Raw genomic sequence first — 16,951 nt, 5'->3', positions numbered from 1 at the left:
GAAAAACACCACAGAGTTCAGGCAAACGCATTTTTTCAAGCTAACTCGGTCCTGGGCTGAAAACCAGCAAACAGACGGTAAAGAGCATAAGCATGAGTTTACCCATGGCTCTCAGGAACTCCTCGTAGAGTTCAAAGGTCATGAGAGGGCTTGGCAGGTCACGGAGCCACTGTTTGAGCACACTGGCAATAACGTGGATATTGTAGTCATCCAGATTCACGCTGCTGACATCTGAAAGAGCATGATTTCAGACAAGTTAACATGGTTTCTCTTTGATCTTTGGTCCAAATGATGCAGTAGTTCATACATGTAGTTTAAAAATCATTTAATAAACGGCCACGAAAACTGGCAGGATTCAAGTTTATTTTAGCTTTTAGTCCTCATTAAAAATTCCTTTTTTTCCATAACAGTGCCATCTGTCTCAGCTGTACTTTGTAATTAGTGATAATTAGTCACCAACTAAACCACATTTTTATGACAGTACACATTTTCACCCATAAAACCAGCTCATTAGGATGGCGACACGTACTTTTTAGGATCTTTATTTTCTCAATTTGACTTTCAGACTTGTTTCACACTTTTAAACGCCCCGGCAGGAATCCTGTAATATGTATTTGGAATGTGTGTCTCATTGATCTGTGAGTCAGCCTCACCCGTGTCCAGCCCCTGTCGGAGTTCTTTGATCTTATTGGTGGAGCCCGACTTCCTGTAGATGCCCTCTGTGTAGAGGCCGTGCATCTCGATGTAGTTGATGAGCTTCTCCACCAGCTGGGGTACGGTGCGCTCCTCGCTGGTCAGACGCGACAACTCCACGCCGAACTGCCGTGACGACAGCTCCGGGTCGTACTTGTTTGCAAACGTAAATAATGCTGCACATTAAACTGAACCACTGGCAGGCTGCACAGACCAGTGACCGTTACAGCTCGATGATGAAGGATGACGTAAACGTAAACTCCCATCTGCATTATACAGTAATATCTACCTAAAGCTGGTAAACATCTGTGTGTACTGATGACGCACGGGACTTTTTATTTATTATGACTTCCTTTCTTTCAGGGCTAAAATTCTTTCAGTAGGATTAATGGAGAAAAACTTGATACAAACTCCTTTAGTCATACTGTAACACATTCAGACGACATCAAACCACAAAATAAACCAAAAGGGCAAAAGGTGATTATTTTAGCTAATGATTATACTGCGCTGTGATTTCGATTGTTGGCTACATATTTTGAACGGCGGAGAGAACCCGTGTCATCTTAAAACAAGTGTCACATAAAAAAAGGAACTCCACCTACCTTCTTGCTGCACTTCGTGGTCATTTTGGAACAGCACTTCCTGTGGCAGGCGTAGCGACACACTGTAGACAAAACAAACGACAATCAGACGGGAGGCATTTCTACAAACTCCTCACAGTCACGACAGCGGCAGTCGGTGCTGTAGACATTTACCACCTCAAAGGCTAGGGCAAGCGTGGAGGCGGCAGAGAGCCGGGATGGGATGTCTGCTCTCAGAGAGTGCAGATGGAGCTCTGTAACTAGATCGAAGACGGACTCATGAAAGGAGAGGGAGGTTTAATCGAATTCTGCAGACACTCAGGCACGCAGGGAAAGTGTGTTAGTTTTTTGCGTATGTGTGTGTGTGTAAGGACTGCCATGTGAGTGGAAAGAAAAACTACACAGTTTTGAGTGTGAGTGGTGTGGTAAGTGAGTTAGGAGAACATTAGGATCTGCGGCTGGTGTGTATTTTTGTGTGTGTGTGTGTGTGTGTGTGTGTGTGTGTGTGTGTGTGTGTGTGTGTGTGTGTGTGTGTGTGTGTGTGTGTGTGTGAGAGAGAGAGAGAGAGAGAGAGAAAGATCCTGGGCAGACAGCTTAATGCTTGATTTTAAACTGACCAGCGGACAGCTGACAGTTACTGACAGAAAAACTAAAGCAACAGTGCTGAAAAGTGTCACCTCACTATGATTTTGCATTAAGATAACAGACGTTATGCACGTAGCTCTTATCCCTGCAGTTTTAAAGATAAAAATGCCTGCTGCACCTGTTTATATTTCACTTTAAGACCAGAAACATTGTGCAGTGGTTAGCACTGTTGCCTCCAAGCAAGCAGGTCCTGTGTTCAAATCTACCCACTCACTATCCACTATGTCCTGCTTTCTCCATGAGTCTGCATGAGCTCTCCCTGGATTTCCATCAACAGTCCAAAGATATACGTGTCAGGTTAGCTGGTGATGATAAATATGCCATATGTGTGAATGGCTGTCTGCCTCTGCTTTAGTCCTGCAATAAACTGGCGACCTGTCTAGGGTGGACCCCGCTCTCTACTGGAGCTGCTGCTCCTTCACATTGAGGTGTTTGGGTATCTGATAAGGATGACTCCTGCGCACTGGGAGAACAATCAGGGTAGACACAGGACATGCTGGAGAGGTTATGTCTCTCGGCCAGCTCAAGTACGTCTTAGCATTCCCTGAGAAGAGCTGGAGAAGGTGGATGGGTGGAAGGAGGTCTGGGTACCTCTTCTTAGACTGATGCCCCTGCAACCTTTACCCAGATAAGCATCACAAAAAAGGTGGATGGATGTGTATATGGGTGGATGGACTGTAGATAATTTAGATGTGATGTTTTATCTCCTCGAGGCCAACTAACAAACTGAGAACTCAACAGTCTTGTGAGCCACACTTTGTGACATTGCTCTAATAAACATAAGGCTCTAATAAGGATAATTTGGCACTGACACATGGCAACACTTCCTTCGTTATTTGGTCTTCATTTTTATTTTTGGAAGCTAAAACACTGTACCCCCACCATGCTGAAGGGTGTCTGGTTAGTTAACCTTTTTTCCCCAATGACAACCACAAAGTAGTTTTGAAAGCTGGAACAAAAAAATCCTACAGCACCTCCTGTGCCCTCCACATGAGGGCGGACCCAAGGAGCTTTTTTTAACTAAGCATAGCTGAGCCACAGAGGCTCGCTCTCGAGTCCCTACCCCAGGCCTGTCTCCAGGGTGGTATCCTGGTGACCTGTCCTGGGCAGGGTAAACTGGAGCTTTGACTTCAGTTCCTAAATGTGTGTTTTGGACAGATGTGTTCTGTGTGTAGTGCTTACGTTTGCAGACACAGGCTCGATCCATCATCCAGATGAGGGAGGAGCAGTACTCGCAGTAGGTGGGGATGCTGTACTGAGTGGACTTGAAAATGTGGCCGTTGTGTTCCTCCACCTGCAGGGGGCAGCAGACCTGCCAGTCAGCTCAGTTGACATATGAAGCAGAGACTGCATATAAAAGATGTCTGTATCTACTAGGGGTGCAACGATACTCGTATCGATATTGAACCGTTCGATACAGTGCTTTCGGTTCGGTACGCATATGTATTGAACAATACAAAATTTGTAATTTATTTTATCAACTTTCCTTCTGACGATGCTGTCTGTGTTGAGCGCTCAGTGAATCTGCGTTCGACTACTCCGCCTAGGCTGCACTGTCGAGCGCAGATCCACTGAGGTGCCTTCTTTTGGCGCACCGGCCGGTCATGACCGGCGGGGGAAAAGTCACTCGGGTCAGAACATGGGGTGCCACCATCATCCCACTTCTGACACCAATGTGGCGAGCTCAGACAAGGAGGAGACGGAGGTGTCGTTTGGTCTTGCTTCCCGTGAGCTAGCCAGGGAGCACAGCCGTTTATTGACATCTGCAGAAGAACACTGCCGCTAGCTAACTGCTCAGCGCGGCAACCGCACAGCAACAACAACAGCAGCACACAGGGCGCCCTCTGAACCCGGAAGGACACACCGTCGCAGCGAGAGGGCGTCACCCGTCACTATGGCAACATAAACAAAACATAACTGTACAAACAGAACCCCGAACAGCCCTGACCCGCTACAATATGCTGCTGAGAATATAGCCCAGAAGAAGCGTATAGTATTGCTTTTATTTTGGGAAGAGCCATTTCTCTGTAATAAACTCTCTTTTCCAAAGATGAGTGATTCCTCAATCAGATTTATTTTTTTAATTACTTTTGTTTCAGCAACATTAAATTTAAAAACTGTACTTTTGAGTTAAAATATATATTTATAAGTTTAATAAATGACAAATTAAAAAGGCATGAATATTTTTTTTGTATCGAAAAAATATTGAACCGTGACACCAAAGTATCGAACCGAACCGTGAATTTTGTGTATCGTTGCACCCCTAGTATCTACCACTCAGGTTTGTGAAGCCCTGTTTTAAATCTTTGCAGAACTGGTTGCAATTAGAGATGGACCGATCTGATATTACGTATCGGTATCGGTCCGATACTGACCTAAATTACTGGATCGGATATCGGAGAAAAATAAAAAATGTAATCCGATCCATTAAATATCACGAAAGCACCTCACAAAACTTGCAACACGCCGTAACTCACCTCAGAACGTTAGCACGTTGGAGCAGTATGCATCACGTGATAGAGCGGCTGTGGCATGCGGGACCTGTCGGTGGTCTGGATAGCATTTGGAGCTTCGCTAGCAACCTGGCATTTCATCTCCGACAAAGTTATCCCCGAGAGAAGTAAAGCAAGTGTGTAAGTCCATCTCTGAATGTTTGTAAAGCATTCCCACGTTGAGCTTAACGAGCGACTGCCTCTGCTCTCCGGCTGCTACTTCAATCGTGAAACTGCTAATGATCAGCTGATCGGCTTTTCTGTCGCGAGTCCGTCTCTCATTTGTTTTTGGTCCACTTTGCACCAGAAAGAGGAAACCAGCAGCTGAACAACAGCAGCACGTTTAAGGTTGATAAGCTGTTGTTACAATTTATTTAAATATTACTTTCTACACCAGGATCTTTTTCTACGTAGCTGACGCTGGTAACTGTGCAGGGGCGGATCTAGCAAAGTTTAGCCAGGGGGGCCGATAGGGCATTAACTGGGAAAGGGGGGCACAAAGACATACTTTTCTTTCTTATTCTCATTTAAAATGTCTAGCTTTTAATAAATAATTATCTGACACCCAAAGTTTTAATTTGATGTAAAATGAATAGAAATCAATTACTGTATATTGTGATTAAGTCTAATATATATACCCTAGTAAGCTATAGTACTTTTTCCTTTGGGAAGGTACCATCTGTGCAGTCTGCAATTTTGTTGAAGAAAGATGTTGAATCTATTTAATATTTCTTGAAAAATAATTGATTTCTGTGCATTTTCTTTCACACTGCATCAAATTAAGGTTGATTACGTCGATTAAGCATCATGAGGTGGAGCGTGAGGGGTGGTTCCCTATTTTTTATTTATTTATTTTTGTTGTTGCTGGGAGTTGGAACCCTATTAGTTAGGTTGCTTAATATTTACGCTAAGTACTCTTTAAAATACCAGAATAGGGAGGATGGTGTAGGTCTAAGTTTATTAGATTGATCAGTATTGCTGAACTATGAAATATTTTTTTTGTATACAGGTATAACAGAATAGCTTTAGTGTAGTTGTTGTTTTAAACTTGAGTATGAACTTGCAGACTTGCAAAATGCAGCAAGATATTTTAAAAAACAGTTTTGTTGATTAAAAAACATTATATCGGATTCATATCGGTATCGGCAGATATCTAAATTTATGATATTGGTATCGGTATCGGACATAAAAAAGTGGTATCGTGCCATCTCTAGTTGCAATATCTGCTTTTTATGATTGATGGTATGAAAGTAATTTTTTCTTTGAAACTAACAAACTCACAATATCAGTTTCCTTCTTCCTTGACTTCTTGCGTTCTCGTTTTGGAGCCTGAAAAAAGCAAACATGACAAAATTTGTTTTCTCTGTATTTCTTACCAGTAATGCCTTAAGATTAGCAATTTTATGATGTTATATCCTATGAAAGAATTTCTCTGTTATCATTTAATGAATTCATCCAGATGTTACTGGTCTTACCCTGCCGATGGTTCCCTCCATGGGCTTATACTCCGTCATGAATTCATCCAGGAACACCTTGAACGTGTTGACCCACACCTTCACGGGTGACTCGCTCCAGTCTCTCTGCTCCATACGCATCGTCTTCTCCAGGATGTGCTCAAACAATGCGTACAGATCCTTGTAACGGATGCTTTTACCATCATCCATCTGGTGGCGAGGAAAAAAGAAAGGAAAGGACGCAGAAAATGTAAATCTAGTTTAAGTGGCAGCATCTCGGTTTTTAAAATCTTCCTGGTCGTGTGACAGCAATGACAGAGTAAAAGAGGGTGTCAGACTCACAGCGAGGGCAGTGGAGTACGAGTTGAAGATGTTGATCCTGAATTCCTTCAGCGCTTTCTTAAAAACAACATCCACCATGGTGTCCTTTTTACCATCTTCAGAATCAAGATCGGCAATCTGAGGGAGCGAAGCACACCAAAATAATCTATATGGATCAATATGTGAATCGGAGTTTGGGGTGAACTGTTCCTTTAATTCTGTTTGATGTTTAATTTACACAGACAACCACATACGACACGCTGCATGAGAATTTAAACGTTACGTACTACGAGGTAACCCTTACAACTCTATGAACAGCGAAAACACACAAACACTGCTCTTTGTGTGAGTCAGTGAGGCGTGTGCGGCCTTTGCCCTCTCACCTTCTTCATGAGGAAGTCGTTCATGCTGCGATAGTCGTGGGCCGAGGTGAGGATGTGCAGCGCGTCATTCTGCCACTGGGCAGGTTCCAGAGCGATGCTGCTGATCTTCACGCTGCGACGTCTCTTCATTTTGGGAGACGGCTCCTTGTTCTCCTTACTGTCTCTGACCCCCCGAGATGAAGCCGCCTCCAAATCTGGACTGTGAGGAGGAGACGGGCCTTCTGCTACACAAAGACACCAAAGGTTTAGGCTTAATTCATCTAGGAATAAAGTACACAATTTTTTTGTTTTGTTTTCCATTAAAAACGACTATTCCTTATGCTATACTGTGCACTTCTACTCTTCACAAATTTATTACACCATGTCTCAAATTTACTGCCAGAACAAATTCATGCTTGCAGCTCTGATCCTGTTTTTATTCACTTGTGTGTACCGCACATGGGTGTGACCAGGATATTCTGGAAGTAGAGCTCCTCTTGGAAGTCTTTTTCAACATTTAACACAGCTGCTATTTATGGATCGGTCCTGTTCACTTGTGCCTGGTGATCTGTGTCAGAGGCCCATCTCTCTCTGCAGTCTTCTCTCATCAGATGGCAGATGGCCGTCCCTCCCCGAGCCTGGTTCAGATAGAGGTTTCTTCCTGTTAAAAGGAAGTTTTTCCTTCCCACTGTCGCCAAGTGCTTGCTCACAGCGCCATCCGATTGTTGGGGTTTTCTCTGTATTATTGTTGGGTCTTTATCTTACAACAGAAAGCACCTCGAGGTGACTTTTGTTAATGTGATTGCAACTGACTAAAAACGAGTGTGCTCCTGGTTGCTCTGCCTTTAAGCTTTGAAACTCTTGAACTGCTGAGACACAGCTCTCTCATCACCAGCAATGATCCTTCATATTAAACCTGCTGTTCTCTGCATATCCACATCCATGAAGAAATCACAAAGCAAGAGGAAGATCCAGAAAGCGATCTAGAAACAGCAGCAATGCTGAGGCTGTCCAGAGCTAATCAGGTGACGTATTTCATTTTTATTTACAGTTCAGAGATAATTGTGAGCACATCTAGCGTTTGCGTGCTTATAAATCTGCTCAGAGGCTGTATGTGGCATGCTGAATAGCTTTTATTTTTACCATGTGTTTCTCCAACTTCACTCATGCTGGCCTGCTTCTCCCTTGACAGTTTTTTCTCACTGTGTTTCGTTTTACTCCAGAATCGCATCTTCCCTCTCATCCTGCTGAAAAAACAAAACAAAACAAAAAACTTCAACATCTAGTATAAAAAGTAAGATGTGACAAGAGAAAGTTGAGGAAGATCTACCTTCCATCTTGACTGGAGGTTTTCCTGAGGATCTCCATCTTGCCCAAGTCCCCTGATGACATGGTCTTATGGATTTTCTTCTGGTCTTTGTGAGACGACTGGAGAGAAAGATACAGTGAGTGAGAAAGACCACAAAACATATTTATAATCTGTCAGCTGACACGACTGTGACATGTTTTGATTAAGAATTCTGCAGAGTTTTATGGTTTTAGCAGAGTTTATTTGCAAAACTACAACTACTAAATTACTACTTCGAATAAATAAATGATCACATTAACTTCATGTGAAGAAACTGAAAAAATCGGCACCATAAACATGCACAGGCCTGATAATGAGAGTGTGTGATAGGCAAACAGAAGTCATATGTGTTAGACTGTGTAGGAAAATCTCATTGTTAGTGAGAAGTTACTCTGGTCCAGCTTTAATTGGCTCCAGCATGCAGGAGCAGTGCCGTGCAGTGCAATACGAGATGTTTTGTTTCAAGGACGGGTCAAGTTTGGGAGGTCAGAATATGAGAGAACAACGTCTTTGACCACATCACACGAGTCAAACGAGTTTGCGCTGGGACAGTCTGCGTTCAGTGCTGTAAAAGAAGAATATCTAAATAAACTCATTCTGAGTTTTAGCATTTTATTTTTCCTTCATGACAGATGCAAAACTGTGAGCAGTTTGGTCTAAGAGGATTTGTAATTTAACATGGTGAGGGGGACAACCACAGGTAGATAAGCTGAGGCTTCACCTATCATGTTGAATTTTCATTCACAGATAACACTGAGCTTGTTTTTTACATCTTCTATTATTGTGAACCTATTGTGCTCAGTTTTAGCTCCACACTGTTACACATACCGTTTTCTCTAGCCAAGCTCCATTCTGTAGTCTTGCCCTTGCTGTAGGTCATTAGTTCAGTGTTTGACCTACGCATCTTTCTTTTGATTGGCTTACGCTCACAGACAAAAGGTTTAAATGGCAGGTGGGTGTGGCTTCTGTGCTGAGATGACCATATTAGAGATGATATTATCCTCTGTAATACGTCTGAGATGGAGGGTTTAGAGCAGTCTGAAGCTCACGCTTTAGGCTTGCAGGGATTACTTGATCTGTGGACATGTTTAATATGAGCTTCCTTCATTGTTTCATTACATATTCAGGGCTGGAGCTACACACCGACTCAAATAGCTGCTTGTTAAAACCACAGTGTGCTTCCATCACGTCACAAAGCAGAAATTCTCTCTTTAACATCAAAGTGAGCTCACTGCACTCAAACGACTTCCACAGTCGCCAGATCTCAATCCAACAGAGCACATCTGGAATGTGGTGCGACGGCATATTAGCATCATGAATATGCAGCACATTTATGCGTGACACTATCATGTCAAGATGGATCAAAATCTCCAGGAAGTGTTTCTAGCACCGTACTGAATCTGTGCCACGATGAATTCATCAGTTTAGAAGGCAAGGTAACTAATGACCAATGAGTATATATCACAGGAAATATAGGAAAGCATAATAGGTTCAGGTTACGAATAATTATGAGCTTTCAAAACTTGATGACTTTGCACTTCACTCTGTAAATCTGTAAATTTTGTATCTAATGAAACAATGCAAGCGAAGTGACCCTGTTGCATTTAGAACCTGTCTGAATAATTTAAGGATGATGACATTTTTGCAAAGCACATATTATCTGAATTAAACTAGCTGATAGAGCAAAGTGAAAACGGTAGTGTGGTCGAGAAGCTTGGACTTAGTTTCAAACTAGCAGCCACCAAAGCAGTGTGCAAGGCCATTCACAGCACCAAGTGACCTTTATCAGCACTGAGGAAAAACACAAACAGCGCTGCCATATTTAGCAGAGAAACATGTTTTTGGTCTGACAGCGTTGAAAAACTGAAAGTGGGGTTAGCAGTGTTAAAAGGCTCGTCCCCCTGTCGTGTGGCCAGATGCACATGAGAAGAAGGTAGAGAGGGGGACCGAAGTGGACAGGTTACTCGCACGGAGGTCAGGTGACCGCCGCAGACCCGGTATTTTACCATCTCGGAGTCACTGTGACAGTCAGCGTCGGGGTGGGAGTGTGGGGGAGACAGAGAGGGGGGCAGCGTGCAGGAGTGGGCAGGGATGTAGTATTCATCATCGTCATCCGACTGGGTCGCCCCCTCTGAGTTACAGCGAGTCAGGAAGTCGGAGCGCGTCCGGGACATTCGGGCTTTCTTTTTGGGGCCGGGGCGGCCCACCTGCTTCCAGGCAACCATAAGAATATATCAGCTGTGTGTGTATGTGTGTGTTTGTTGGCGTGCTTGTATTTACTTGTTTTGTGTCTTAAACTTGACTCAAAGTAAATAAAAATCTCAATCTTGAGTCTGAACTGAATGAGTAAAGATAACAATAATTACGATGTGCAAATGAAATTAAAGTGATGTGTAGAAGCTGCAGGCTCCTACCTCTCTGCTTCTGGATCCAGCAGACTTGGAATCATCTCTGAACATGGCGAGAGATCGTTCCTGGTTCACCAAATCCTTATCGGACCTGCATCAAATCACCACAGTTTAAAAGGTCCTACTTTGAGTTAACTGGTCTCTTTAAAAAGCGCTAATGAAGTCGACTTTTTTTTGTAATGAAGGAAAACTGGTGATACAGATTTGGGGAAATGAATCATTAGCCTTTAAACAGCACTGCAGGCTTGCAGCTGTTCATATTGCACTTTCAAAATAAAATGACTCGGATTAAGTGAGTTGATTTTTGGCATCTTCTTTAAGCAATTCTTCTTAAGCATCTTCTTTTGGCCATCACAATATTTAAGGGTTATGTTCACCAGCTCCAAGGGATGAAACTGTGCACCTATCTGGCCCAGGTTGTTCTATTGACACCATATGAAGACCTAGCTTAACACAACTGTGCAACTATCCACTGGGACTATTCACTCTACACGCCTCCTGCTTGTCCTGGCTAACTCAAAAAGATTCTCCCTTCCAGCAGATAAAGACCCCTCCACCCCCTCCATGGAATAGACCACGAGGTAAACAGTTTGCTTTGAGGAGTTTTCTTCCATTCAATCGAAACAGAAGAGGCACTGCAGGTGTGTTCATGGCGTTCCATTTAAATAGCTTCAGTGCACTCTGGAGAGGCAAATATACGCCTCGGCCCTGCTAAACAAACACAAAAGCACAGTTTACTTACTTGGAGAACGGCAGCTTGCGCCTGGGTGGGGAGAACACAGTACTAGAGGGTTTCTCCACCATGTTCACAATCACAGTCTGGGCGTTGCTCTTCTTCTGGGCCTTTGGAGGTTTGGTGTCCAGGACCGGGCTGGGGGCCTCCTTTGCTGACCTAATCGTCTTCCTCTCCTGCAGAGTGGGGAGTACGGCAGGAACACTGCATGTGGGCTTCAGGGCAATTTTGATGTCCATCTCTGCGGAACAAATCCCTGGACCTTCCTGACTCTCTCCACGAGTGAAGGGAGCCTTTGAAGACTTACCGACCACAAATATGTCTCTCTTGGCTTGGGTGGAAACGCCGAGAGGCTGCTCCCTGTCTGATGCTATCTCAAGGCCTGCAATAGGGGTCATTTGGGCATTGGGTGCTCCTGTTTGAGAAGCTCTTTCTAGAGTTTGGGCTGCCAGCAGCTCTCCCTCTTCCAAAGGACTCTCTTTCTGCATACTGATCAACACCACTACAGGCCTTCGAGACGTGGACTCCCTTCTTTCTCTGTAAGAACTGCTGGGGCTTTCAGATTTTGGTTCATGAGCTGGACTTTGGTCAGAAGCAATATAAAAAGTTGCCCTCGGGGCCTCCACTTTGTTTGGCAACTCAGTCACAGGCTTTTCATTATAGTTGGAATCTCTCAGCCCCTGCTGAAGTTGAATATCCAGCGTCTTGGGCTGTTCCTGAAGTACACTGAGCTGAGAACTATATCCTCCGGAGCCTTCAGTTTCCATGTCTTCCACACTGAGAACTTCAAAACTTCCTTGACTAGCCGGGGACCCTTGGGGTGAATGTCTGTGATGCTCATCCTGTTGAGAGCTGCTGCTGCTGTTTGGGACCGGGTCTTCTGGCAGCGAACCCCCCAAGCTGGTACTTCGGACTTTAAGAAGCTCCAGGCTGAACTGTGCCTGCTCCAGCTCTCTCATTCGTCTGCTCTCTCGTTTCGACCGGTTCTTATGGCTGCTCTCGTCTGTGCTCCTGCTTCGCTCCAAGTCATCTTCTTTTTCCATCTCTGCTCCATAAAGTGAAACAGACTTAGAGTCTTCGGGGAGCTGTGCAGAGATGTCCTGGCCATAACTCTCCAGTCCGGATGAGGCGGGCTCTCTTCTTCCTGCCTCCATCGCTGCTGACAGACTTGTTTGTTCACCAAGTCTCTCGTGCTGCTCCTTGAAGTCTCTAAACCTGGAAACAGTAATAGTGAGGAAACAGAAGCCTATTATCCACATAGGCACCACCATGATTTTACTTCCTGTGCCAAAAACTTGGGTTTCTACACATTTTCACATAAAACACCACTTGGTGGCAGCAGATACAACTGTGAATCCTAGACTGTGCATACAGACAGATAGCGCAGGTGTCCCTTTGGATTGTTTGAAGTGTGTTCGAGTTCAACACTGTTTTGTTTTTTTTAAACCAGCAATAAGGTCTCCAAAGTAGCCCTGGTTAGAATTCCTGTGTAAATCTCATTGGCTGCATTTTGTTTAAATGCAACAATGTTAATGTGTCAGTGCATCAGTCCAACTATACAAATAAACACGCTGTATTTAAAAGACACTAATCAGTTGATTCAAACTACCTACAAGCTCAACTCCTTCACTCACCTGAGTCGAGCGAGGTATCCTCTGCTCCTCGCCTGTAACTGTATCATCGCTGCGTGCGTTCTGTGGTAACGCCTCCTCTCCCTGGATCCCTTCCAGGCTGTCTGAATTGCAGTAGCTGCCAGAGCCCTCCGATGGCAGCAGTTTTTCCAGCTCCTCTGTATGACGATCGCTGAATCCCGCCAGTGCAGGAACTTTCTCCTCTCTCTGTAACCCCTCCAAGCCGCCTGCAGACACAACGCCGCTCCCTCCTCAACGCTCAGGTCAATGGTGGACTGCCTGAAGAGGCAGAAACGCCACCATCGCTGAAAGAGAAAGAAAAGCACGGTGAGACAAAATAGATGTGAGGGAAAAAAGTCAGGCTGGGGATCCTTGAATATGTTGAGCTAAGCTTTGAATATTTTTTTAAAAGAAAAAGATGCTCATCCCCCTTTGGGACCACCTAAAATATGTGCATATCTGTGAGGCTAAACTGACGCAGTTTATGTAAGAGATGTATGAAATTTGACGCCTGTTATTCATTCACTATGTCAAATCAATATGATGCAGTATGACTGACACCGCAGGAATGTTTGATTCAGAAAACTCCTCACGTTATTTTGATTAAGCCCAACTCCAAAACTTGAACTGTAATCTTGGAAGGCCCACGCAGAAATGCAACCAACAAGCACAGAATAAAAATCCCACATGTGACAGTTTATGTTTCGATGCTCTGATATTCTCTCGTAAAAGTTATCTGTGCCTGAATGGATCCTGCTCTGGAATGACCTGGTGTGTTTTCTTTCAGTCTCATGAGGATTTGGACAGCTTCTCTCCAAGAACTCTTCCAGAAAAAACAGAAAGAGCAAATTTGTTGTCTTTCATCCTCTCTCTACCACTTAGTGCTGCATCGTTTTTTCCACAGTATTTACTCTGTAGCACACGTGTTATTTCTTTCTTATAACTCATTAAAAATGTAACATATTCAGTCATGATTTAATACAGTAGCTTTATACTTAATTTCATACAATTTTATTCGTATAGCACCAAATCACCAAAAACCTATCAAAAGCTTTCATGGCTTTTGCTTCCACTAGATCGATCGTGCTCACCAAAGTAAGCTAAATAGCAACTGACTTTGGCCTTTTAGATGAAAACACACTGCTCTGGATTTATAACAAGACAAATGAAAGCTGAATACACTCAGGCAAAGGCGGTGCCTGACTCAGGACATCCACTGGAGCATTATCTGGTATATGGATGCAATCGCATTAACATGGATTTTGTGTTAGAGACTTTGCTAGTTAAAGACCAAGAAGACAAATATCATACTTTATATCCCAACGCAGCATCATTGAAGGTCAGAGCTCTCCTGTGAGGACACAAGTGCTTATCATCTCAAAAGGAGAGACTATGTTTTAAGAACCATGACACTTAAAGAGTTAATACACAGCTATTAATCATCTAATGCTTAAACAGTCCCAGACTGGATTAGTGATACCCTTCGAGCATTAAGGAGAACAGAGGAACAAAGCTATAGAATTGGACCACTTCTTAGGCCCATCCCATCACAGCGTCTCACCTGAATGGTGCACGCAGCTCGTCTCATGTTGACAAAGTGCTTCCTCTCCAGAACTGCCCTGAAGCGGCGCTGCAGCATGACGATTCTCCGCAGGACCTCCTGGTGCAGGAGGGTCTGAAGACGCTGGCGCTCGGCCTCGCGCAGGAACACCTGCATCATACAGAAACATTAGGTAAAGTGAAGTTGCTGAAGTCCACTGCATGGGACATTTTAAAAAAACATATAGAGAGAAGGACAGTCCATTTATAATTTCCAGAATTCGTACCATGGTGCTGCCCACTTGGTACCCAGCAGGGGACAGGTGGATCCGTCTGAAGAACTCCCTGACGCCCGACTTTGTGGGGCTAGTGCCCCGAGGCAGCAGCACATGGAAGTGATGCACAAAGTCCTGAAAAAAGGATTTTTGTATGTTCATTTTCTGGTGATTCATTTTGTGATGAAAATACAACATTAAAAACGTGTTTTGTTACATGAAGACAGAGTTCTGGTTAAGATTAAATACAGCAAGGAAATCTAAACATCATGACAAATGTTATTTTCTCAATAAAGTAAAACATCTTTTAAGCAACATAGTGATAACATGGCTTTGGCTGTGGATCTGCAGCGCAGTTGCGTTAGGAGGGGATTACCTGAAAGGTGTACTTGCTGCTGTAACCTGATTGTCTGATCCGGACGGTTTCCAGCATACCTGTGTACCTCAGCTGTCTGAGCACCAGACTGTCGTTGAAGCGCAGCGGCAGCTAAGTGGGACAGAAAAACAACAGGAGCGCTTAAACACAATCCAGCAGTCGGTCACTAAGAGGAGTGGAGGCTATTCTGCAGGAGCGATCACCTTCTCAGCGTTGGAGCGAATGCACTTGACAAAGTACGGCTCCGACTGATCCAGAGTCTCCATCAGCTTATTGAGCGACGCCTGCACACACAAACTGAAATGATCACACTTTTGCTCTTTGTTGTTACTGATGCTGCTGCACGTGCTCGTGCTGCCGTCTGCTGTGTCACCAGTGTTGTTGTAATTCTTTGAGTGCTCCAGCAGAGGGAGAAAGCGGCACTGACCTGGAACTGAGCGCTGATGCTGGGAGGCTTCTTCTTCTTGTGCAGATGAAGCAGAGACTTGGTGATGCGGTCGTGGAGCGTCACGCTGCTCAGGTAGCGCAGAGACTTAATGTCCAGCAAGTGCTGCGCACAAAAACCCGGATCATTTACAAACCTGTGTATCACTGAAGTGAATGAACACCTACTAAGTTTTGCGTAGTGTCAGGTCAGCGTCTTACCTTGGGAAGAGTTGGTTTAGTTTTGCAGTTTTTGTTTCTCCTGAACATGAGAAATTATAATTAGCAGATATTATCAGCAGACTCAACAGCTATTAACATCTTTTATTTCCTCTGTATTAGTGCTGATACGCTCTCTTATCCCTTCTTACAATCCAGCCTTACAGGCCTTACAGTATGCTGGGGGAAAGCGCCTTAAAAACCATTGCTTTAAAGACAGCCTATTATACTTGTCTGTATTTTTTGCCGGCTATACTCTATACTGTTACAGTGACATTATATTAAACATGCCAAAGTTTTGATTCATGAAGTCTGTGTGTGTGGATAATCCCTGTGACTCACAGTCTGCTCAAAACGGCTGCTTTTAGACAGCTATTTCCTTCCTTGGCTCTGTATGATGTTAATGACTGCAGATAGCCCTCAAATGGGCACGAAGATCTGGCTGTCAGCACCAGAAGCCTGACACATCTGCCGTTTAAACCTCCAGTTTACAACTGGGGAAGCCAATCAGAAGATTCAGACAGCGTATGAACAGCACCAAGTTAGAGTGTAAGATATCCAAGGAGTTTTTAAAACTGTGACTGACGCAAAGCTACTTTAGTAGAGTCCAAGAATAAAATTAGTTAGCAGGAAATGAGCAGAATAGGCTCCATTTAAAGCGTATCACTACTAATATTAGACCAACAGGGGCGGGCGAAGCTCAGGAAGTAGAGTGGATTGTCTACTAATTGGAAGGTCAATGGTTTTAAATTGCTCCTGATGTATTGTGTGAGTGTGTGGGTGATAGATAAAAGAGCTTGAAGTGCACAGAACAAAGCACTGTATGATTGCGTGTGCATGGGTGAATGCATGCTTGCAGGGTAAAAGCGCTTCGAGTGCTCAGCGTGATATACTGGATTGAGAATTATCAAAAACAAACAAGCAAACAAAAAGACTACTGTGACTTTGTGATATGTCACTCACATTAGAATTCCCTGAGCTCTCTCTAGGAGCTTGCTGTTGTTCGAATTGAGGAAGATCCCATCTTCTTCCAGCGCGGGGCTTCCCATTGAAGAGAGGCGACCCGACCTGGAGGTGCGACCATTACATCCAACGCTGTAGCCATCCCTACAGGGAGGGAGGAAGAGTGAAGATCAGCACAGAGGCATTTTATTTAATACTAATAATACACACTCGAACTTACCAGCTGGCCTTCTCATTGAGGGCGTTGGTGCCTTGAAGATCTGACAAGGGGGTGCGGGGATTCTTCCTGGTTATACCTGGATAGGAAGTGGTGAAGGGAGGAAAAGGAAAGGAAATACAAAAAGGAGTCAAAGGTCACAGGGTTTATCAACACCTACATCTCACTCACCCCGTGTTTGAAGCCACAGCATTAAGATCCAGCGCTTAAGGGTCTCCACTAATCCCCTAACTCCAACTCTCTACCGTTCTTCGTTTTCACTGCTCTAACA

The 16,951-nt window shown here is 44.1% G+C and overlaps 1 protein-coding gene across 15 annotated transcripts in view; it reads right to left on the bottom strand.

Annotated features, from left to right (window-relative positions):
- The window catches only part of LOC101468913 (unconventional myosin-IXAb), a 153,653-nt gene that overhangs the window by 8,114 nt on the left and 128,588 nt on the right, over positions 1–16,951 (bottom strand). For 8 of the 15 annotated variants that reach the window (XM_076886072.1, XM_076886078.1, XM_024803050.2 and 5 more), the window contains 22 exons: positions 16,684–16,759; positions 16,464–16,607; positions 15,504–15,543; positions 15,286–15,408; positions 15,062–15,142; positions 14,859–14,969; positions 14,495–14,617; positions 14,230–14,379; positions 12,672–12,973; positions 11,047–12,252; positions 10,311–10,395; positions 9,903–10,106; positions 7,879–7,976; positions 7,692–7,795; positions 6,570–6,793; positions 6,208–6,324; positions 5,887–6,075; positions 5,693–5,740; positions 3,102–3,213; positions 1,296–1,357; positions 654–846; positions 103–231 (listed from right to left, as the gene is read on the bottom strand). In XM_076886072.1, coding sequence (XP_076742187.1) covers positions 103–231; positions 654–846; positions 1,296–1,357; positions 3,102–3,213; positions 5,693–5,740; positions 5,887–6,075; positions 6,208–6,324; positions 6,570–6,793; positions 7,692–7,795; positions 7,879–7,976; positions 9,903–10,106; positions 10,311–10,395; positions 11,047–12,252; positions 12,672–12,973; positions 14,230–14,379; positions 14,495–14,617; positions 14,859–14,969; positions 15,062–15,142; positions 15,286–15,408; positions 15,504–15,543; positions 16,464–16,607; positions 16,684–16,759 — 3,921 coding nt within the window. The remainder of the gene's footprint in view (positions 1–102; positions 232–653; positions 847–1,295; positions 1,358–3,101; positions 3,214–5,692; positions 5,741–5,886; positions 6,076–6,207; positions 6,325–6,569; positions 6,794–7,691; positions 7,796–7,878; positions 7,977–9,902; positions 10,107–10,310; positions 10,396–11,046; positions 12,253–12,671; positions 12,974–14,229; positions 14,380–14,494; positions 14,618–14,858; positions 14,970–15,061; positions 15,143–15,285; positions 15,409–15,503; positions 15,544–16,463; positions 16,608–16,683; positions 16,760–16,951) is intronic. The other 7 variants (XM_076886076.1, XM_076886084.1, XM_076886074.1 and 4 more) reach the window with 5 other exon arrangements.

This window comes from Maylandia zebra, linkage group LG7 (genome assembly GCF_041146795.1).
Source record: "Maylandia zebra isolate NMK-2024a linkage group LG7, Mzebra_GT3a, whole genome shotgun sequence".
NCBI classification, from domain to species: Eukaryota; Metazoa; Chordata; class Actinopteri; order Cichliformes; family Cichlidae; genus Maylandia; species Maylandia zebra.
The sequence above is the reverse complement of the archived record's forward strand: the minus strand, read 5'-3'. Positions and strand labels throughout refer to the sequence as shown.